We start from the raw sequence: 23,748 nt of genomic DNA, 5'->3' as shown, positions 1-23,748 counted from the left end.
CAAAAATTTCATCAATTTCCTTATCTGTTTCATTTCTGCCTACGAAACAATTAATACGATCATGTCCTTTATACACATATTTGTACAAATATTTTACTGCTTTAATAGAAGAACATACTTCAACGTTAATATGACAGTCAAATTTTGCACTTAAATAAGGATTATATGGTACAACCCACCGATTATCTAACATTTGGCCTCTTACTTTAATAGAAATACCATTATCACGACGTCTATACAAGGGATATAAATTATCACCAAATATAGTACTGTTACAATAATCCTTAGGATATTTATTTTTATAACCACTACTTGCCAACATACATACGTTTTTTGGATTAAGGTTTCCACAAAGGCCATGCATATTGTGTTTTGCAATTACAGAATGAAGATGCAAGTATTTATTCTTATCGAGAATTTCACATGACACTATCATATCAACTTGTTCAGCACAACAAATTTTATGGGCAGAATTGAAAATCAACAATAAATGGGCATGAGGGAGCCCTCTTTTTTGAAATTCAATCATGTATATATGAGCTACGACATGGCCAAAAATATTTTCTTTGTACAAATCATTTTTTAACGCTTCCAATTTTTCTCTAAATACACGTGCAATTAAATAAGGTCGATTTTGTGCCTCATCATTGTGTTTGAGTTCTTGAGTAATTTTTGGCCAATTTGGATTGCATGTTATAGTTAGAAATATATCCAATTTTTCGTGGCATTGTACGATAGCCATTGCATCTAAATATCTTTTAAGCATATCTCTAGGCCCACATGTGAAAGTTTGTGGTTGAACAATCTTCTTTCCAATTTTTGACCCTCTTGTTTCCCCATTTTGAACACTATCCACAATACCTTGATAAAGTTCAGCACGAATTTGTTTCTGATTGCTACGAAAATAGTCTAATCTGGCAGTTTCAATTTTAACATACATATCTACAACATATTGTTGAAAAAGTCTACCAGTATGAAGTAACACAGACTTACTAGAAGGCCTAATTTGTAACTTGTAAGAATAGTACTCGCGGCAAGAAACCTGTGATCGTTTCCTCATTCCATTGAATACTGCATAAGGATAAAAAAAATGCATCTTACACCCATTTGGAACATTTAATTTATATGAATTAGTAAACATATAAAAAAGTTTAATAGCAAACCTTGAGCCTCTTTTGCAATGATTTCAGTTGCAAAATTTACTGCGCTAAGAAAAGCTACGCAATCGGGTAAATTCTGAGTTTCAAAATATGTTTTTTTGTATCTCTGAATACCTTCATGCCAACCAGGTTCTCCAAATGGGAAAAGTAAAGGGTATTGCAAAGGATCATAACAACCATAATAATAGTGAACCTTATGTGAATCACCAGAATGACCATATATAGTAATATCACGAACACGAATATTTGCATTGTCATCATCCTCAACCTATACAGCGGCTACTTGAGATGTTGAAGGAGTATTGAAGACTCTTTGATCAAGTCTAGGATCGCATCTTATTTGTATTCGATGGTCGTGCAAATTGGTCATATTACTTAAAGACCTAAAGAATCTACTATACGGATTTATTTTCAATATTTTAATCAAAATGATCAAAGTAGATTCAACAAAATTTTCTGAAATTTTCATACGATTTTCAACTTCGTTATTCGTATCATAAAAATATAATTGCATATAAGAAGGCTGATTATTTTCCGGCAGAAGTTGATTTACATAATGATATACTTGTCCCTGAATTCTGAATGTGTAAATACCTTTATATGCTCTAAAAAGGTCTGTATCGCACTTTACACCAAATGAAGTGAATGCAAAATGGTTATTATATCCACGTGAAATTTTCTTAAACTCCATGCATTCAGGTTCTTTAGAAGTAAATAAATTATACAATTCAATTGGTGAATCAGGCATATAAAGTTTAACTTTTCCATCAGAGCAACAGAACCCTTTAGTTTCTCTATAAAATTTTCGTGCACCACAATGTTCACAATAGTTCCATGTCGGTAATACATATGCATTAGTAGGTATGTTTAATAGGTTAGAAATCCCTTGTACTTTAGAATGAACAATATTAGTACGTGCTTGATTTGAAGTAGAAGCCTGAAAATTAGGATGCAACGTGGAATTATTTATTCTTTTACGACGATCAACACGTGGACTTTGAATTCGATTCCTCCTATTCGCCTGTCTTTGGTTTTGTTGTTGGCGAATAAAAGCAGTATACGATTCAATTGCATTTTGAGAAGTACTATCAATGTTCGAAGAATCCATGGGGAAAATATCTTCACCTCTAGTTTAACGAAAGCAAAGAATTTTCATTTTAGTGAATGAAATAATTAAAAAATTAATAATACTACTAAGTTTCCACAATAGGAAAAATATTCGATAGACACAAGTGAACCAGACTCTCACAACATTAAAAACATGCATAAAGCTGAAGTTTAATAAAAAAAATTGTTTACTTCAAAGCAATAGCAATAAATATAAACATTGTTGACTGAACTATTGATGAAATAAAATTTTAATAAGACTTATATGATGTAAAAGCAGGAATAAAAGATTAACATTTTTATATGATTCTTGTAAAATTAATAGTTTTTAAAAAAAAAACATAAATACTATTGTAATGTTGTAAAAGTTTTTGCTATACTACTACCGAAGAGTGAGAAAATAAAGACTTCTAAAAAGAAAATATTTTTCATCTATAAATTTAGTGGTTTTGCTTCCACCCAATCAACCTACATATGCAATCTATTTCTAAAGTTATAATGTAAGTAATTTATCAACAATCATAAACTTAATAAATTCATAAGTGGACGACTGGAAATGCACAAAAGAATTCGGGCAGCAAGTAATAAAAGATTTCCATCTATGAATTTCTGCCTTAATAAGCTCTAACAAAGTATCTTTTTCAATGAAAAAGTATGGTACTCGAGCTTCTCTCTTGGAATATTCGAAATTCTAATTCAAAGCAACCTACAGAATAAATTTCCCTATAAATACACTTCCATTATAACTATTTAACTTAGACAAGACTTCTATCTACCACAGTCATCTATCAATTTATAAAAAATCAAGGCATGGCACTAAATACTACACGGCGCCTTCAATTCAAATTTTATTCATCTTTAAAGTTAATATAAAACTACATGTCTCCAACACATATATTTTAAAGAATTTTTAAAGTTCATACAAAGTTGGGCGTTTTCAACTTAAATAATTTTCATATTAGATAAGAATAAGAAAAAAATATCTCTAGTCTACATACTAAAGGAAGAAACTTGTTACGTGTGAAATTGTGCCAAACATAAACAATAACTTGGACAATCTCCTCTCTTATAGTAAAGGCAGATACTATTTTATTATTATATACTAATTAAATAAAATATATTCTATACAAAGAAAAGTAATCCCCTTTCCTCACACACGTAAACATGTATGTCTCTAAATGTGTATGTACACATCTATATAATTTTCACCCTCTATTAACATTTTTTTCTGCGTCCAGTGCAATTTCATTTTCTTCTACAGTGAATGAAAAATGGAGTGAAATAGTGATTTGAAATTGTTGAAGTTGGCTATGAATGATGATAGTTGATTCCTCACCAGCTTCGAAACAGCGAAAATTCATGACCTTCAACCTCATGAACCATGAATATGTAAACGTAGATATATTTTCATGCATGTACAGAAACGAGAACATACCTTATATGGAGCTAAAGGAAGACGAACCCAGCTAGATTTTCATCTATAAACAAAGGAAAACTACGTACCTTAAATAAATAGTAAGAAAATAAAAAAAAAGAAATACACAAAAAAGAAAAATTATAAGAAGAACATACCCAAAATAATTGTTGCAACTTCTAGAATTTTCTTCTCCACTATTGATGACGAGAAAATACGAATTAGGCTAAAGGCAAAAGCGAATAATGGTAGAAGGACGACCTTTTTTTTTTTCAGAGAAAACAAGATTTTGGGGAGAATTCGTTCTGCAAAACAATGGCTAGAATTTAGAAAGAGAAGGATTGAATTGATAGAAGAGTATTGTGCGAAATTTATGTGGTAAGAAAAAAAAATAAACAGCACAGCACGTTTTACTTCAAATGTGGGTCCCATTCATTAATGTTTGGACAACTATATTTTTTAATTCCCATATCACCCTTAACATTAATATAGGTATGGAAATTAGTGTGTAGTTAGAAAGTGAAGGGTAATTGTGCCAAATTGTTTATTAAATAGAGGGTATAATGTTACTTTTGATATCTCAATTATGTGGGAAAAAGGACAATCATCTAATAACTTTGCTATATATCTCGGGAATGCACGTTTTCAGATTTCAAGAAGTCAACAAAATCAACTACACTTCAATAAGTCAAAAAAATCAACTACATTAATTATTCCTCACGAGAGGAGGTGGATGTGAGACAATACAAAAGCAAGAAGACGCAGACTATGCGGTCTCAAAAAGAAAACGTGGCTCATTTTGGGGACCAACCAACTGTAGCAAAACCAGATATGTAAATAGAGCAAGTGTGAAAACCAGCGTGACATGAATGAATAGTAAAGAAAGCCTCTCTTTTAAGAGAGTAAAGATTATCAGATAATATTTGATCTTCCCACACGGTGCTTATCAACCAAAAAGTAGTTGGAAATTATATGCCATTAAAAGAGGACCTGGAAGAAAACCTCAATATGGTATTCTTGAGCCCTCGTTTGGCCCCCATTTTGATGAAATGAAAATGGGTGAAATAGTTATTTTTTGAAAAATAAGTGGTTAAAAAAGAAGAATTTTTTTTTATATATGTGTAATATTATTTTGTGGAAGATTTTGTCGTTGAAAATGGACGAGAGAAAAATGAAATTTAAATTAATGGGAACCAAACCTAGAGTGACTCTGGATGAAGTAATAACTGAAAAAACATCAACTTTTTTTAAAAGGTCACAGTAAAAGTATTAACTTTAGCTTCTCGGGAAGATGGAGGAGACATGACCTCAGAACTCAAAGATTTCAAGTGCAAAATTAAGCATATTGAAGTCTTGATTCGAGTCTGAGATTGCTTTGTCATTGTAGGGATCGATTGATACAAAGATGAAACAATAACTAATCTATATATGTCCACTGACAATTTTCATTTTGTACTTTAATTGGCAAGCTTTGGATATAGTCAATGACTGATTTAGAAAAAAAAATTGGCCTTATTCTTCAGAAAGCTGTTACATATTTTTAATAAATTTGAAGCCAAGTATTTGTAGCTAGTATGATTTATTGTTACATTTATTAAAAGATTTGATAAATTAATTTTTTTTTACATCTGATTAGTGATTAGATACCTCCCAATTTGAAGGTCGAGAATATTCTCAACCAAGAATCAAGGTACTTTCTTCTGTGAATCAAATGGTGTGAATCTCATGTCAATATCGCAAAGTCTTCCCAATAAATGCAGCGCTCATTTTTCAAAAAATTAAGGCCAACACAATGTGAAGATATTATACTCATTCACACTAAAAACACCCCACAACTTAAGTATTGTAACATCTTTTATATTAAATCCTAAACTATTTCTTGTGTTGGAAGCACTTAATCGAGATTTTTTTTTTAATTTATAAAAAAGATGTACAATTTGCACAAAGATGCGTGACGATTTCTAATATCAACCTGCCTTAACCTTATAATACATTCTACTAATATCAAATCATTTTCGTAAATAATATCCTATCATTTTTTCTGTATAGCAATTTATTTTCAATAAGCATCACGTTTTAAATTGTTGGCATATATTTTTAATGGCAAGACATGACATTTTTTTTTTTTTTTAAATATCACATAAAAAAATCTTGGATCATCTAAATCAAGTACAAAGAAATTAAAACGAACATTGCAAGCAAATTCGTGTTAAATGTCTTACGATACTATGTAAATTTAAGGAAAAAATAAAAATAAATTTAAGTTTCATTTATTTTATTTCATTTTACAGCTCTCGGTCTCAAACAGATCATGGGTTAGTGTGTCAAGTGATGTTTCAATTGGATAACTGATCGAGTTCAAAATTACAACTAAAAATTTACAATTAGGTAAAGCCACTGTATTCTTAGAAGGGATGCACACTTCGGGTTAGTCCACCATTAACATTTGTGAAAACTCCCAACAACTCCCTCCTATAAGGTAAATAAGATTTTTGCCTATCATCCATTTTCGCCTTATTTTTCAAATACACCTCATGGGCCGACAACGGCGACGTTTTACTCTTCTTTGCCTTCCCATACCCGTTGGCTTTCTTCGTTGACTCTTTTTTCTCACCACCACTCGCCGCCGCTGGCTCCGCCGTGGACGGCGGTGTATGGTTATTATTCAAGAAGACAAAGGCGTCTCTTCCATCACTATTGCACCTCGCCTTAAAATCTTTCAACCTCCAAATCTTTGAAAACCCAGTTGAGTTGCTTTTCTTGCATACCTCCTCCGGCGACGCCTCCACCACCTTTCTTGTCTTCAACTCGCAGCAAGGTCCAGATATGTCGTCCTTCTCCGACGAAGTTGACGTCGACCCATCTTTTCTTTCAACAAAAACCTTCTTCACCGGAGGCCTGATCGGCAAATTCTCCCGCAAAATCTTTTCATCCTCATCGGGAAATAACAAATCCCGGTTGAATAATGGAAATACCGGCTTGATCTGGCCATCGACAAATGCATCTCCAGCTGTTATTTGAGAATCATTTGCCACTTCACATACAAAGGAAAATTCCTCTTCATCTTCTTCTTCAGAATCACTGAGTTTCAACTGAGCATAAAAATCGTCACTCAATTTCATTGCAGCTTCTGAGTATAACAATTCTTGATCCGAGTTAAGCTGTTCTTCCATACTTGCCTGCATATCTGAAATTTTTGTATACTTGTTCGGGTTTTCTTTTCTTGATTTGAGTTGTGACGAACTGAAACTGGTTCTTCGGATTGATGATTACACGAGGAGGATTATAAGTATTTATATATAGAATGGGTGTTGACTTCTGAATGTGAATTTTCAATTGTTTGGGGGAGAAGTAAACAAGATAATTTGATTGCGCGTCACGTTGCGATGTGTGGAATGGTATGGGAAGGAAGGAACGTTATTACAACTTTTGACCGTGAACAAGATAATTCACATGTTGAGATAATATTTTGGTCCAAGTTGTGCTACACGTGTGAATAATATTTTTTTAATTTTTTTTTTTTTTTGTTTTAAACATCATTTTTAACGAAACTTTTGTTCTTTTCATGTAAAAATAATTAGCGAAAAAGGTATTGATTAGTAAGACCAATCAAAAGAGACAAAAGGACTAATCCAATCGTAATGGTTAATTTAGCGATATAATTGTTATAAGATTTTTATAGAAGCTTAGTAAATTTCAGATAGTCTCCTTTTACATGGAGTGAATCGTTGGAAGTCTTATAACGGAAAGAGTTGTGAGCACGCTTTGCAAAGCTAAAATTATAATTTAACCCCTGTTTGTCATTCTTTAAAAATTTAAATTGTTTGTTAGAAAATCTTTTTTCACCACACATTCAAATAATAAAATATTCAACACATAAATCAATAAAATTTTATTACTTTTTAATCACATTTTCTGAAAAATATTATTCAATAACTCATTATTCCTAAATAAATTCTATCAAATGGACTCTTAAGTTAATCTAATGCACATTTTCATCATACATTTCATATGATATAACTTATTATCTATGTATTTTGAATTGCCAACAATTTAAAAACACTATCAAAACTAGGAACATATCTTCTTCTTTTTTCTTTTTTAATGTGACTAACAAGTTTCATTAACATGCCTAAAATTTTGATACCCCATATCACGGAGGAGTTCCATTATCGGCTGAAACTCTTAAAATTTTATAGTGCGCAACTTTAAAGAACTAGATATAAATGCATCTTTCTAGTTTCAACTATATATAACTAACCGCACATTATATACGATCATATTATTGTGTGTCTGATCAACTACGACCCTCTAGTCATTGTCTATATTATTTACGAAAACGATTATGTGAAAATTTTACACTCGAAGTTTTGGGTAAATTCTCTATCATGTAATTAAGTACGCTATCACCGGAAGCGGTATATCTGATCTTACGAGGGAATATCGGAAAATTAGTGTTATGCTCTCAAATATTCGTTCTAGGGACTGAAGGGACAAGCTAAGTCATTAAAGAAAGAGTGGTCATTGGTGTGTACATGAAAGATAAAGAACTTAATGTCTCGAAAACTATTCAATTTTCTTGAATATTTAATTCACACGTGACATATCAATGGTCAATTATTTTGATAACAGATGTTGCAATGTTTTACTTTTTCATCTGTTTCTAGACCTGAGATATAAATCCAATCTATTTATTCATTTTTTTAAATTGCATGTTTGGTAAAGTTTTTATAAGTTAATAAACTGATCAACTAAAATTATTCTATACACGATATATAAGACTAACAATTTGTATGTTTTTATCTACATTTTTTTCGACACATTTCTTAGACTCTACAACTTATAATCTATAAAAAAAAATTTCAAACTTTACTAAAAGTGTAAGCATTTAAATCTTGACAATGTTTCTTTTTTTTTTTTTTTTTTTTTATTGAATTTTTAAAAAATTTTTTTTTTTCTTTTTTTTTTTGGTAAGTGAATTCGACAAACATCTTTTTGTTTAATCTACTACTGGTCGAGAGAGAAGTTTCTAATTTCAAGTCAAAAAACTTGTTGCATATTTTTTTCCCTGTTAAAGATTTTATGCACGGGTAATATTTTATTGACTTGACCCATCCAAAATTGGATAAATCAATCTAGAAGTTATAATTTGGAAGAACATTTGGTCCCTTTTTGATAAGAATTGGAGAAGAATTTAATTATTTAATAATTATTATCGTCTATAGTGGTTCTTACAGGGTGTTTAAGCCCTTTTTATAGACTTGGAGAATCAGACCACCTCAACTTGGTCAAAAAAAATGAACAAGAAAATTAAAATATTCGGCATAGATAAGATTCACCGTTTTAATTTGGACTTGTATGATTTTGAATGAGTCTAAGTATTTAAGTACAACGTAATATTCTCGAGCAAGAATTTTTAAATAATATCAATGACTCTCATATGTGATCAGTTCGACTAATAATATAAAAACTATAACAAAAACAAGTTTGAATTTTTGGATAAACAGGTAAAAATTATCGTGTCCAATTCTTTCTAGAGATGGATCTAGAAGAATTCAAATATTCCAATTTGAAAAAAGAAAAAGAAAGAACTTGATTTGAATGATCATGTATTAAGAGCTAAATTGGCTAAAGTGATGAGTTATAATTATTACAGAGAACCCGCGTGGCTTAATGATATTTTATATATTTTTTCATTAGTAATTTTAAGTACTATTGCATGTAACGTAGGCTTTACGGTTCTAGAATCATCAATGATTGGTAAAAATGACATGGCCTTTTGAAACCCTTTCGAAAATTTTACTGAAATTATTTTTCTTTTAATATTTCAAATATTTTGTATGGTGTCTAATAAATTCTTGAGTGTTCTTTAATGGATTTATACTTGTAGAATTATTAACAATATCTTACTTAAAGTATGTTAATAAATTTCAAAATTCTTTTTGTCATCTAATAGCGACAACCATCTTTTTGATTGGTCTTGTAATCGTTCTACGATTGAATATTGATGCAACATTATCTATTGATAAATCCCTAACTTTATGATTTTTTTAATTTGATATTGGAAAGTTCATCTAAGGGTAGCCGGACCCTGGGCCTAGGGAACCTAGCAGGTTATGTAAGGCCACCAAAAATCAAGGCCCAATTATTATTAATATTAATATATTTTTTTTTTTTCAAAAGCAAGCTCACCTTATCTTAATGTATAGCCCAACTATTTTTTGACTAATATGCATAACCCAATGTTGTTAAAATTGGGTCAACCTAGCACGCGGCCTGTAAAATCGAGAACTGGACCCAAAATCAAGTCAATCATGCCCGATTAATTTATTATAAACAAAATCGCTCAAAATCCACTGAACTGGTAAATCTAACAATAAATAGATAAGCTGGTGGCAATTTGGCAAGTTTGCCATTATAGCTAATTTTAATAACTTAATGAATGAGCGCACAACAATCAAAGGCCCATAGAAGAATATTGGATGTCATACTCTTTTTATAGATTTACTTCTCTCAAATGGTTTCATAAACTTTCAATATGGGGTGGTGATATAGCAAAAAAATTTTAAAATGCCCATCAAAACCGTTTTTCAAATGTATATTAAAATGTTACTGTTTGTGTATTTATTTATTCATTGTATCCGGTTCAATCCCAGTTCAATCCTTATTACTGAACTTTTTGACCTTTCACCCTTCAGCTTTTTCGAGTAAATGCCCGGATTGATTTTTAAAATATTGGTATGAACACAAGTTTTCTAACTTAAGAAGTCCCGCATTGAAAATTGACGCTTGGGATGAAATAATGAGACCTTATAAAAGACTGTCGAATGATTGGGCCTTGAAAGCAGCCAGGCACTAAGCCCTTGGGGTGGGAAAGAGCAATTTTCAGTTTTAAATCAAAGTCTCATTGGAACAACTAGGAAACAGACGTTGATTCATAGGCTAGTCGAGCCAAAATTAACTGATTTTTAAACTATTTATCAAAGGCCGATATAAATTTTGTCCTAGGGCCCCTAAAATCTTTGAGTAAGATAAACCAGTCCCGAATTAGATGGACTGTCCGAAAATTGTTAGGAGAAAGCCCCTTGTCTAGGGCCACATGGGCCCTGGACTTCCAGGGGCGCCACTTCAAGCCTCTCTCAAATTTTTAAGGGGCGACTTGGTGCTAACTTATATTATATTATAATATGTCGATGAGTGATTTACTAAGAAAACATTTTTATTACTACACCTTATTGAATTGCATTAAAGGACCCAAACATCTGCCCATTGTCTTACCGTGTTCTTTTTTCTTCTTATCAGCAGCCTTTCATTAATTAGTACATTTTACCATAAATGATTGTTTCGATCCCAAAAGATTGTTAGGATAGAATTAAAAGATAAGCCCCTGTTTGATAGTTTTTTTCCTCAAAAGAATGAGTTTTTGAATAGTAATTTTGGTAGAATGTATGGTTAAAAAGTAGGAAAAATTTTTAGCTTACGTGAAGAATACTTTATTGTGAGAACATGTAATTGAAAATGAGTGAAAAAAAAAAGACTGAAATAATTGTTGTCAAACAAGGACATTTTCCCCTAAATTCTTTACAAAAAGTGTAACTAATTATTTATCTCTCGTTTCAAATCATGCTGACAGAATATCTAGACATAAATCATCATGAAAAACTAAATGTGATAATTAATGAAATATAGATTATAAGACTGCAATAGAAATAAGGAAATACAAGAACGCATTAGTTTAATATTGATAACTTTTAGTGCAATTAAAATTTGATGCAACAGGCAACAGCTAGGATAATTAGTACAAAATGTCCATACCTTTTATTTTTTTTGGCATTTTCACCCCTAACTTCACCTTTCATTGTTGAAATCATCATTTTCTTCGAATTTCTCATGTAAAATGATAAATGTACCCTCCTATTTAAATAAATAAAAAAGAGAAAAAAATGAAATAACAAAGTGCTCATAATCCCAAACTTTTTAAAAAAGTGTGAATAAGTCCAAATAAATTATTAAAAGGGTAATTAGCACAAAACGTCCATATCTTTCAATATTATTGTGCAAAACATCCATAACTTTCATTTTTTTTTTACATTTTCACCCTAATTTTCACACCATTACAAAAATCATTATTTTCATCAATTTTCTCAATTAAAAGCTGTAAAATGACAAATGATCTTTCCTCTTTAAATAAACAAAAATAAAGAAAAGAAAAATAAAGACCAGATTGCAACTATACCCCTAAAAATTTCAAAAAAGTAATGATAATTTTTTAATTATCTAAAGCAAAGCTCCGAAAAGAAGTCATAGCATGAAAACAGTAATGTTATTTATTATTGGTAGAAATCGACACGAGATTTATAGTGGATTTCTCAATTCATTGTTCAATGAATTTGTGATGAATTTCAATATACTGAGAAATGAGTTAAAGGGCTCATGATCACCTAAGATGATGTGGTCTTTACCAATTGTGAATAACGGTATTTAGTGTGAAACAATGGGTTACAATAAATTACAAGGAAAAAAAAAAAGCACCCATTACTTAAACGATTTGTTTTTGCAAGTGTGTAATTGCATCGTTTTTTATTTGGTTCTGATCACGAGTTTAGGAAAAATAATAGATTAGAGAAAAAGTAATAAAAATTACTTTCGGGCTTCAACAGAAGTGCTATTTTTGACATTTCTTGAAATTAATAAAAATTGGTTTGGGCTTCAATGGAAGTGGGCCATGAGTAGGCTACGGACCCAGTTGTAACTTCCGTCAGTTTTTGGTGCTCGACAAGCCCAATTAAAAACCTATCTCCATGGTGAACTTCTATCAACTTTTCCATCACCAAACTTGGAAGGTAGTACCAAATTTTCTTGGCAATCTTTCTTGAATTTTTTTATGTAATCGGTGAAATACCCAGGACCAAAAATCCTTTATTCATTAACTTGTACTTCCTTTCTGTCTCCTTCCTTCTTTTTTTCTCCCCCCCCTTCTTGTTCTTCGTCACCTTCCTTCTTTCTCTTGTGCAAGTGAAACCCGATTGCTTCACTCGAGACATGCTTTGCTAGACCTGCATCTTTATTCTTTGCTCTTACCAAAGAAACATCCTAGTGGAGACTGGGAAGGGGCGACATTGTCAAATGATTATGAAATAATATACCAAATAATGGGGCCAAACGGGGACACAGTATTGTTGTCACCTTACCCACAAGTGGCAGGTTCTTCAAAAACTAATCGTGGGGTTTTTCATCATTAATCCTCAACTGGTAGGGAAAATAAAGTCATTAACATTTTAATATTTTTTTTTTTTGGAACTCCGCACAATTTTTAATTCACACATTTCATTAATTAATTTTTTTTTATCAAAATCTACTAAAAATCTGATTTTAATCTCCCACCAAACATGTTCTTAATTTTAGGGTTCTACTAGTGTTATTGATATCCCAAGAATAATATTCAAGAGAGGGTTGAATTGATTTTTAATTTTTAATTTATTATTATTTTATTTTTTTTGGAATATAACTCTCAAATTAAGCAAATTAAAATCACTTATATCCATCAAACAACATATAAATGTTTGAATGAGGGTGTAAATGCCAAGTTTGAAACAACAGGAACTATTTTGTAATAAGTGTAAACGATATGAATGTTTTTTGCTAATTACATAATAGAATAAAATAATCACTTTCCAGATGTAACTACTATTTTGTACTCAATCAACTCAAGTCTTTGAAATAAGGATTTTGCTACTTGTACATTACCGTTTATAGAAGGGTTGAACATAACAAAATGAAAGTGCAGACGTGGATTTTGTTTAAATTGAAAAAGGAAAAATTGAAATAAAAAAACTTCTTGTGAAAATCTGACAGCAAATTGCTCCTAGTCTTTGATCAGCATTAAATTTTCTATGTTTCGTCTAAATTTTTTTGATCATTACGGAATGTCAAATAAAGTCGAAAATTGCACTTTTAATACTATTTCGAAATACTCGCAATCTAGTTTTCTACATCTACATCTTTAATGATGTAGCAAATGTTACGAAACGTCAAAGTAGGCAGTTTCAAATTAGTGTTTCAACAACATGCTAATTTTAAAAATTCTTCGACGATTGTACGCTAGCAAAATCCATAAATTGTCTAAGTCATTTTGAAACTTGTTTCGAGAACGACATCATGGACATATCGAATAGTTCAAACGAACATAAAAAATAATTAAAGGTGGTTCAAACGTACGTTTTAAAAAGAGATATTAACACGTCTTTTCTTTAAAATTTTCAATTATTTCATTGACATTTATTATTTTTGTATGAAAAGTGTGAAGTTTCTCAACATAATTCAAATAATTTTATTAGGAAATTTTGCCTATGTTTGGCGACCTTTATCCAAAATTTTTCCTAATTTTAACTATAGATTTTTCAAAAAAACACGGTTCACAACATAATTTTTCCCATTAAAAAATCATGAAACGTGGGATAAAGGAAATCAAACATGGCCTTTGTATGCGTATGACGTCAAAAATTTGATGTCATACCCCATGTTCCGATAAACTTGACAGCATTTTGCAGTTTTAATTTATTGTAAAGTATGAATGTGCAAGTCGTACAATTGTCCTTTTCTTCAATGTAACATTCTATGATTCCAAAACTACCCTAAAATATTTAGAGTAAATTACTTAAAATGTTCATTTTTGCAAATGACTGTCATTTGCAAAAATGTCCAAAATTTTCGCAATGTTCATTTTCCAATTATTTAGACGAGAATACCACTGCTTACAATTTCTAATTCCAAATTAGTATTCAAATGTTGTCCCATCATTAAGAATTGTGTTAGCCAATAAAATGGGGACACATAACCTATATTACTTATTCCAAAAGTACAAATTTCAATCATATTAAATACGTTTGTCGGGTCGTTTGAAATGAAAAATGGCTCGGGTCCATTTATGAATCAAACCCGTATGAAAACATAAGACCCTATTACTATTCTTCATTCAATTTGCATCCAAATGTGAAATCCTCACTCTCAGTTTAGAAACCTAGAAGTACAAGGTTAAAATTTTCTAATTTAATTGGAAGTGAAGAACTGCCACACTTTTAATTGGAAGCGAATAACCGTCGCACCTTTAATCTCTGCATTCATCCCCAAATCGCTCTCCTAATTGTAAGCTGATAAAGATTCTTTCGTCTTCCTTAGTTACCTTCAATAAGGTAACATTACATAGATATATCTATTTTCTTTTTATTTTATTTTATTGTTTACTGTTGTAATTTTAATGTGTATCTTTTCTGATTTGATTTTACAATGTTGCATTTTATTTTTGAAAGTTGCAGAAATTAGTTAGGGTTTAGTAGGCTTCTCGTTATTATGTTTTATATGTGTGTATATGTTAATTAATTAGCTCAAAAATCGATGTATAAACTTAATTTCCTGTGCTTATATGTAACCCCATAAATTCCTCCCGTGCATGTAAATATCTCTCCTCTAGCTGCTTCGGTTTTCCATGTATATGTATAGATAATAAAGGCAACCGGTAATTCTAGGCGTGTATATTGGCTCTGTGTTTCTCCTCAAATAGCTACCGATAGCAACATCCTTCGTTTTCTTTTTCTTTTGCTCAGTTTTTGCGTGTATATCTACATAAACTAACGGTAACCGGCCAATGTTTTACTTTCAAGGGGACTCTTTTATGTATACATGAAATCCTCCTTTTTCTAGCCTCCAACGTGTGTAAAAATGTGTAATATTGGCTGCCCCTCTTTTTCTGTAGGGACGTATATGTAATATATTTTTGGCTACCTCCAAATATGTGTGTAAAGTATATAATATGAGTTGCCTTCTTTTTTTTCTTTCAGCATGTACATGTTTATCCATCACTTTAACCTAGCCAGAATTGTTGACTCCGATTCAAAGCCATTAACCTAGCCTCATATAGACATGCATAGATTATCTAATAGACGAATTAATTTCTCCGCATAAGATTCCTTTTTAGTTAGGGTTTAAACCATCATATCAAATTAAAAGTGAATAACATTATTTTGTGCAAGAACATTCATAGTTTTATGATACAGTTGCACTATTAATTTGTAGATCAATTTGTGCACGATGAGAAGATAATTTTGAATACATGAGAATTGTCATCTTATCCTTACATTAAAGTAGAAGGTTTAATGCATGGAAAATAAATGAGTTGGAAACATTACTATTTACTTTCTTGTGTTACACACATACACATGAATAGAGCACACGTCTACAAATAATTTCCATACTATCTTTAAAAGAAAACTAAATTTGAAATTGAACTTTGTGATCACGCATTAGATGCTAATGTATTCATAGATCATAGTCATCATTTTGAAGGTAGTTCTAATTTCAATGTTTTGTATTCCGTTAAATTTGTATACTATGCTTTATGAGTACCTTGTATTCTATGCTTTATGTGTACCTATTCGATTAGATAGTAAGCCTCTTCAATGGTTACTTGTTTTTTATTTTTTCATGTTGTCTTTTCTTAGATTTTTTTTGTTCGTACGTTCTCCTAATACTTTTTATGTGTTTTTTGTGATTTATAAATGACTTCCTCACATCGATACAAAGTACAGGAGGAAAAGCGCGTCCTAGAGCAGATTTCACAAGTCAACAACATAAAATACATAATAGTTGTTCTCGACAAACTCAATGTACAACAAAAGCATATGTTCGAGGAAAGTTGTATAGGACATGTTGCCAAGTTGTTAGAGCTGAAACTATCTGGACAATTAATTCACGAAATGGTGAATAGATCGGTATTTTCTAACAAACGTTTCGAGGTTTGGTTCAAGGTGAACCAAAGGTTTACAAGATTCGTACTGCCGGAGTTTGTATTAATCACCGAGTTAAAGTGTGGTGAAGTACTGAAAGGTGAGAAGTCGAACAACATCCTAGGAAAAACCTGGCTATGGGACAAACTGTTTACCCGTAAAGGCCGGGTAACGTGTATTGACCTGGAGAACATTTTCCTGAATTGTGCCCAATGTAATGATCGTTACAAACTTGGGTTGGAACTGATTATTGAAGGGGTCTTCAATTGCAGAGACCGAAATATAGGGATGCATTCGAAAACTCTCTCCATTATGGATGACTTAGAATTCTTCAATGCCTACCTATGGGGGATAGTATATTTCAAATTTCTTGTCAAATCACTTCTCCGTGGATGGGGGAGAAAGGAAGACATAGCAAAGGTCCACGATTGTAATCGAATGTCTTACAAGTTGTATGGTTTCCCTCTTGCTGTTCAGGTACACATGTTCTGTATTTTCATTTCATTTTTTCCCATCCCATGTTATGTCCCTCTGTATATAGTAACTTTTGTTCTGTTTGTCATGAAGTTGTGGGCATATGAGACTATCCCGAAGTTGGGAGCTCAATTCGTGACAAAGACGGGTGACGATATTTCGAGGATGATGCGTTGGACTGTCACAAGACAACCTTAGTCTAGAACATATTCAGACTTTTTCGAGAAGACACATGTGAGCATCTTGCATACAAAATTCCCGTTACAATTTCAGAATGGCTAATATTTCATTTTGACGATTTTGTTTTCTCTTGTACGTGCATATGTGGACGATGCTGCGCGCTACTACTGCTGAAAATTGCAGCCATACATTGATGGTTTGGTTGCTTCACCAGACAAAGCAAACCAAGCCCTGAACAGCTTCTTGCTCAGTCAATAAAAATACATGATTGACCACCAGAAGGTGAAGTTATGCACAATGTGAACAACAATTAAGGGCAAAAGTCTTGGAGAGGCAACATAGATGGAGTTCGTCTTCGAGATTTACATTCAACTGAAGGTGAAGATAAAGATCATGGCAACACAGTTCGTCTTCAACCTCGTTCCACCAGGCACTCGTGAGGCCTGTGTCTTTAGATGATATCAGATCTCTCTTGAATGAACAAAGAGAGGCCTTTAAGGGCAAGTTGGGCGAGTTGAGGGAGGAAATGAATGCGAGATTCGTTAGTTTAGAAAATGATATGGGGGCCTATGTCACAGTTTAAGGCAACATGTGATTGATGAGGTCAATATGATCCGACGTAGGCTTGATGAAGTGGCTATTGACATTGGGAGACACAATACCATCGACGAGTATGGTAGATTTCAGGACTATTGCGGTGGAGATGTGCCCCATCATGATGGTTGCGATCACAATTTGTCATCACATACGGAAGTGGACACACAGCATCCAAAAGATGCAACCGAAACGTTTACTGCCAGACCAATGATATGTTCAGAATGTCGACGAATGGGGTTGGATTCGAAAGGTCGGTTGATGTTGCTCCAGATAGTGTAACAGAGGCTGCAAACATTGTACCTACAATTGCTATCTCCATCGATGCTCTGCCGATTGATGATGTCATCCATGCTGAACCGTTGAAAATTGCTGATCCCCTACGTAGACCTCGATCGTTGAGACTGAGGGTGCTTAGTGTAGACACTAAGACACCATTCACACGATCTAGTTGCAAGAGAGGTAAGAAGGATATGTAGTATGTGTACACTGCAATTCCCGTATTTTTGTTCATGGTACGGACTAGCTGTCCGACATTTTGTAGGTGCATAATTGTGGTTTTTATATTAGTGGCATGTTCGAAAGGTTATATACTGAAAATAATTTATAAATTTATTATTTCCTATAGTGGACTTGCATTATACACTAGTAAATATTCAGACTATTTGGCGTTGCGAAGAACATCTATTTTTCCAGTCTGAAAACATTATAGATTGCATTTGGTTGTAAAGACTTCGGTTGCTATTTAAAATAGTAACCGTTTTGCACATGGTTGTCCATGGTTTGTAAATATTCTTGATGGAGATTCATATGCTGGTAGAGAATGAAAATGTTTTATTAGCATGCATTCTTAAGATTAGGTGATCGTTGATTTGATTTCACAAATAGTTGCCATGTACCTTGTTCATTGCTATATTTTGTTCTTCTCATAGTCGAACTGTTATTCTAGACAAATGAAATATCAATTGTCAAGAAATGCAGGCATTTAATATCAAGAACTACATTTCAAATGTCAAGATTCTAATGAAATGTCGTTCTATACAAATCTAATATCAAGTGCCGAAATTGGCAGGCATTTAATGTCGAGAACTACACGTTAAAGGTCAAGAAATGAATGAAATGTCAAGAAATATCTTGTTTCAATATAAATGTCAACGCCACACGTATTTTTGTAGAGCATAAAAATTCGCTACTCATTAATTTAATTAGCTTCAATAATATGTGAACATTTGTGAACATGTGTATGATTATGTATGTGAAATTAAATTAAAGAATTAAAATAAAATATAAATTACATATTTTAAAGCCCTTACATATAACAACAGAAGAAAAAATCTTTCATTCCTTATCCTACTCAAACCCTTTTGGAGATGCAAGGAAAATTTGATTAACTCGATTAGCTTTAATAAATTAAAAAAATTTCTCAAACCCTTTTTTGTCGATAAATATAAAATTTTATAGATAAAAATATCAGTAGAAGTTATTGTACAAGGTAAATAGAGGTTCATATAGGTGAATTGATAAAGTTTGAACTAAAAAATATTATTTATATCATAAAACGAAAAGAATTAAAAAGAATTTTAAATCAAACAAAAAATTATTTACAATATGAAGGAAAAAGAGATTTTACAATAATTTTCCAAAAAAATAATAAATTAAACAAAAGAAAGCTAGGAAAATGAAATAAAGAGCATATAAATAATATTTAATTAAAATTGAAAAAAGTAAATTTTAGCATAAAGAGAAAAGAAAAAAAAAATTATAAATCGACAAAAATTTATTTTTGATATAAACAAAAATAAATAAATAAACAGGGACCAAGTGATGGAGAGAAACCTCTCCATAATACGGAGAGATTATAACACGAAGATTTTCTTTCCTCCATTTTTTATTTTTTTAATTTATTTTTTATATTATAATTTTTTTCAATTTGAAATTCTTTTTAATTATTTTCTCTTTAGATAAAAACTTATTTTTTCAATTTTAATTAAATAATATTTATATATTCTTTATTTAATCTTTTAACTTTCTTTTGTTTAATTCGTTTTGTTTTTATTGTATTTTTTTTAATGTCGAGAAATGTCTGAAATTTATAGATCTCTAAGACACGGAATGAAATCTTGAGAATAGATATATGAACGGTCAATTGTGGAGTTATTTAGTTTACAAACATCGATAATGACATTTCAAATGTGAAGAACACGATGAAATGTCAAGAAATACATGGAATATCGAGATAAACACAATCAAAATGTGGGAGTTGGTTTGAGTTCTGGTAATGCAATTACACCTCTATACATAAATAAGGAAAATTTAATTAACTCGATTAACTTCAATAAATTAAAGAAATTGGTAATGTGTCAAAAAGTCGAACATCATCACAACACAACAAGTGAATATATTGATGTGTAAAAAAATGACGTATATATATACATAATATGTAAAAAAGATTCAATTATCACAACACAACAAGCGGCAATATTGATGTGTAAAAAAACACTGATATATATACATAATCTGTATAAAAAAAAATTCAATTATCACAATACAACAAAATTCATTCTGACATTATATTGATGTGAATATATTGATGTGTAAAAAAACGACATATATATATACATAATGTGTAAAAAAGATTCAATTATCACAACACAAGAAGCAATAATATTGATGTGTAAAAAAACACTGATGTATGTACATAATCTGTAAAAAAAAAAAAAAATTCAATTATCACAATACAACAAAATTCATTCTGACATTCACTCCTTTACACACATTTAGTTAAGGCTTCTCACATGCACTCACTTCCACACTTTTAGCTAGAGTCTCATGCTCACATTCACTCCCTATCCACACATTCACTCTCCATCCACACATTTAGCTAGAGTTCATTCTCACATTCACTCGCTTTCCACATGTTTAACTAAAGTCTTATTTTTACATTCACTCTTAAACACATTTAACTGGAAAGATTTTTACACATTCAGTAGGAAAATGTAAGCAATTCAAAATTTGTGTTCAAGATCTGTACTAATTTAGTCGAAAAAATAAGAATTTCATCAGAAAAGACATTCGTGACACAGAAATTCAATTTAGTCGGAAAAGACATGTCTCCGTGTCACGGAAATGAGTTTGTTATTATTTTTTAATTATTTTTATTTACCCACCCCTACTATTAATTTTAGTATGGTTTAGTATATGTGTTAAAAAAAAAAAAAGATTTGCTTGAAAATATTAATTATTGAGTAATTTTACACTTAATGTTAGTATATTTTGGTATACTAGATGTGTAAAAAAGATATTAGATTTGCCTGAAAATATTAATTCTTGAATAATTTTACACATACTTTTAGTCTGTTTGGTATACAAGATGTGTAAAAGAAAAATATTAGTTTTGCTTGAAAATATTAATTCTTGAATAATTTATGTAGATGTCTTTAGAATACATACTCTCTTCAGACCAATGGTTTTTTGCTACCATCATTCAGTATCCAAATTGTGAATACCTTAAAGAATTTCTAGAATTCATAGATGTAAATCAACAATGTTCTTTAATGTGTAGTAATTTTTATCGAGTTATTTACAGCAAAGAAGAAGAACAATTTAGTAATAAGTTGGTACACGAATTTATAACGAGGCTTGTACATTGTGGCAAAAGTAATGAACTTTGGATACAGATAGATGACCATGTTGTAAGGTTGGCATACAAGAATTTTGCCTCATTACTGGACTACCTTGTCATGAACCATCCATGGATATTGATTATAATAACCATCATCTTAGAAATCAATACTTCAATAGTTCAAAAAGAATTAGCAATAGAATGCTTTTTGAAGTTTTCCACATGTGTGAAGACGAAAAAGATAATTTTAAGTTGAGATTAGTTATATTGGTGGAGTGTGTTGAAACTGACTGCAAGACAAATTGATTATAGAACTCTTGACATGGTTGAGCATCTTGATGAGTTTCTTGTGTATCCATGGGGTTGTAAAGTATATTTTGTTTTGTTAAATTCACTGAAAGAGTCACAATTGGAAAGAATACTAAGAATGTAACAGAATCAACAAACAGAATAAGTATGAAGTATAAGGCTATCCACTTGCATTTCAGGTATTTTGTTCCTATTTTTTTTATTGACGTATTATGTATATTTTTTTGTATAAGAAATAAATTATATACATCTAAATTTATCTTTAATTATGTTGCAGTATTGGATATATAAAGAATTTTCACAGATTGGACAAAAATTTGGACGTCGTAGATACAAAACAGCGCAGAGTCTACGAATGTACAAGTGGAGACCTAATAAAATATTGAAGTAAACGAATGTTAAGGAACTTTTGAATACTCAAGAAGTATGATTTTTTTCTTTTCAATGTAGAATCACATTTGTATTTAATTATTAAGTTAAATTCAACAAATTGATTCTAATAGTTTATTATGGTTACAGATCAAAGTCATTGCAATGCTGCAGCCTATAGAAGAAGAATTACAGACACCGTCGTACACAACTCTTTCACTGCCAGTTGACAATAAGCATAGTATATTAGATGCCATTGTCAATGAAAAATTAGATGATGTAGCACAACAAATAACGGATAACATCCTTGTGCAAAAAAGACCATTCGTGGTACATCGAGAATTTCAGCTGGAGTTGGGCCTAGTTCTACTTCTGGTGCCTCCAAATATGTAACTGAAGATCGAATGGAAGAAATGCTGGGTATATACATGTAAAATATGATATCAGATGTGTTCGGTCTATCATGTGATCTATGAGATGGAAACTTGAAGGCAGAAATTGTTGAAGAATCAAGAGCTCATTACCATGCCATCCTTGAGAACCAAAAACAGCTATTTGAACAATATAACAAATTGCTGCAAGATTACATGTCATCTGGTATGCATTCTTACGTGGATAATTCACTATAAAGTTTGTTTAACACTCATATTGCCGAGTAATCGGAAAAAACAAGAAGCCAATTATCAAGCAATTCTCCAAAGGCAAGAAGAATTATTCCCAAGGCAACAAAAATGGCAAGAAGATCATTACCAGGGCATGCAGTCTTATGTTGATACCAGTTTAAGTTCTGTGCGATCTTACATTGATGAAAAAAATGAAAATATGCTAAACAGATTATCTAATTGGAAATCCAATATAGAAGTCATTATAGGTTCTATGCAGCAAGATATTCCTCCCCATACAAGTCCAAGTCCTACTAATCAACCACAGGAGACGTCAACGTCTCAACAGATCGAAAGTTTTGAAAAGTTGGAAAGAGAGAAGGAAAAGAAGGGAAAATACACACAGGCTTCGTCATCTACAAGTAGTCCATTAAAAAACTACCTCATGGACAAACACAAAAAATAGAGATTGGATATTGACAAATCAATCTAGGTAACAAATTTAATTTTACCTTACTAGTACGAATACTAAACATTATTAGCCCAATGACTAAAATTATCTTTTAATTTATTCGACATTAATTTAAATTATTTTATACAGTGCATATTAGGACAATGGCAGTGGAAATGTTTATGGAAGAGACATGCTGAAAACTTTAATGATCCGACAAAAGATCTGAATATTGTGCTGAGTAAAGGTTAGCAATAACAATCAATTTGATTTCATAGTTAATATATCAAATATATTTTACATATATTGTGGTTAGTGAAGGTCATATTGAGCTGGAATTGAAGTTATTGAGGCGATGTATGAATGAAGGTTGTACTCTCGTTAATAAACAATATGCAATTTTGAACTTTCAATTTGAAAAAGAGTGTTCTCATCAAATGAGGTGGCAATTGGACTTTCGAATGGGAAACAAGAGAGGTGAACCAGATGGAACTCGCTTGCAAGATTACATCAATGGTAGATTGCCTATAGTTGGTTGTTCATGAATAGGGTACAAGTATTTATTAATTCAAAGCTCATATCCAGGCAATGAATGTTATCTTTTTCTTGTCAATATTCTTGAGTGGAAATTCCAGATATACGACTGTAGCAATAATGTTCATACACCAGATGCAGTCAAGGTAC

At 31.4% G+C, this 23,748-nt stretch overlaps 2 protein-coding genes across 4 annotated transcripts; both read right to left on the bottom strand.

Annotated features, from left to right (window-relative positions):
* Window positions 1-15: 15 nt before the first annotated feature.
* LOC111373358 lies at window positions 16-4,066 on the bottom strand. 3 transcript variants are annotated; one of them, XR_002698936.1, is made up of 4 exons: window positions 3,840-4,066; window positions 1,164-3,745; window positions 994-1,071; window positions 16-39 (listed from the first exon to the last, which is right to left on the bottom strand). XR_002698936.1 is itself a non-coding variant. In XM_022995879.1 (2 exons), exon 2 carries the CDS (start codon window positions 2,266-2,268, stop codon window positions 1,429-1,431), a length of 840 nt encoding a protein of 279 aa, XP_022851647.1. In that variant the 5' UTR covers window positions 2,269-3,745; window positions 3,840-4,066; the 3' UTR covers window positions 1,107-1,428. The 3 variants fall into 3 exon arrangements, 1 of the variants encoding a protein (XP_022851647.1); XR_002698935.1 differs by lacking the exon at window positions 16-39 and having other exon boundaries at window positions 785-1,071; XM_022995879.1 differs by lacking the exons at window positions 16-39; window positions 994-1,071 and having other exon boundaries at window positions 1,107-3,745.
* Window positions 4,067-6,086: 2,020 nt separating this feature from the next.
* LOC111373368 lies at window positions 6,087-6,854 on the bottom strand. The gene has a single exon (XM_022995886.1). It carries the CDS (start codon window positions 6,852-6,854, stop codon window positions 6,087-6,089), a length of 768 nt encoding a protein of 255 aa, XP_022851654.1.
* Between the last annotated feature and the right edge of the window lie 16,894 nt (window positions 6,855-23,748).

The sequence above is a fragment of the Olea europaea genome, unplaced genomic scaffold (assembly GCF_002742605.1).
Source record: "Olea europaea var. sylvestris unplaced genomic scaffold, O_europaea_v1 scaffold1119, whole genome shotgun sequence".
In the NCBI taxonomy this organism is placed as follows: Eukaryota; Viridiplantae; Streptophyta; class Magnoliopsida; order Lamiales; family Oleaceae; genus Olea; species Olea europaea.
The sequence above is the reverse complement of the archived record's forward strand: the minus strand, read 5'-3'. Positions and strand labels throughout refer to the sequence as shown.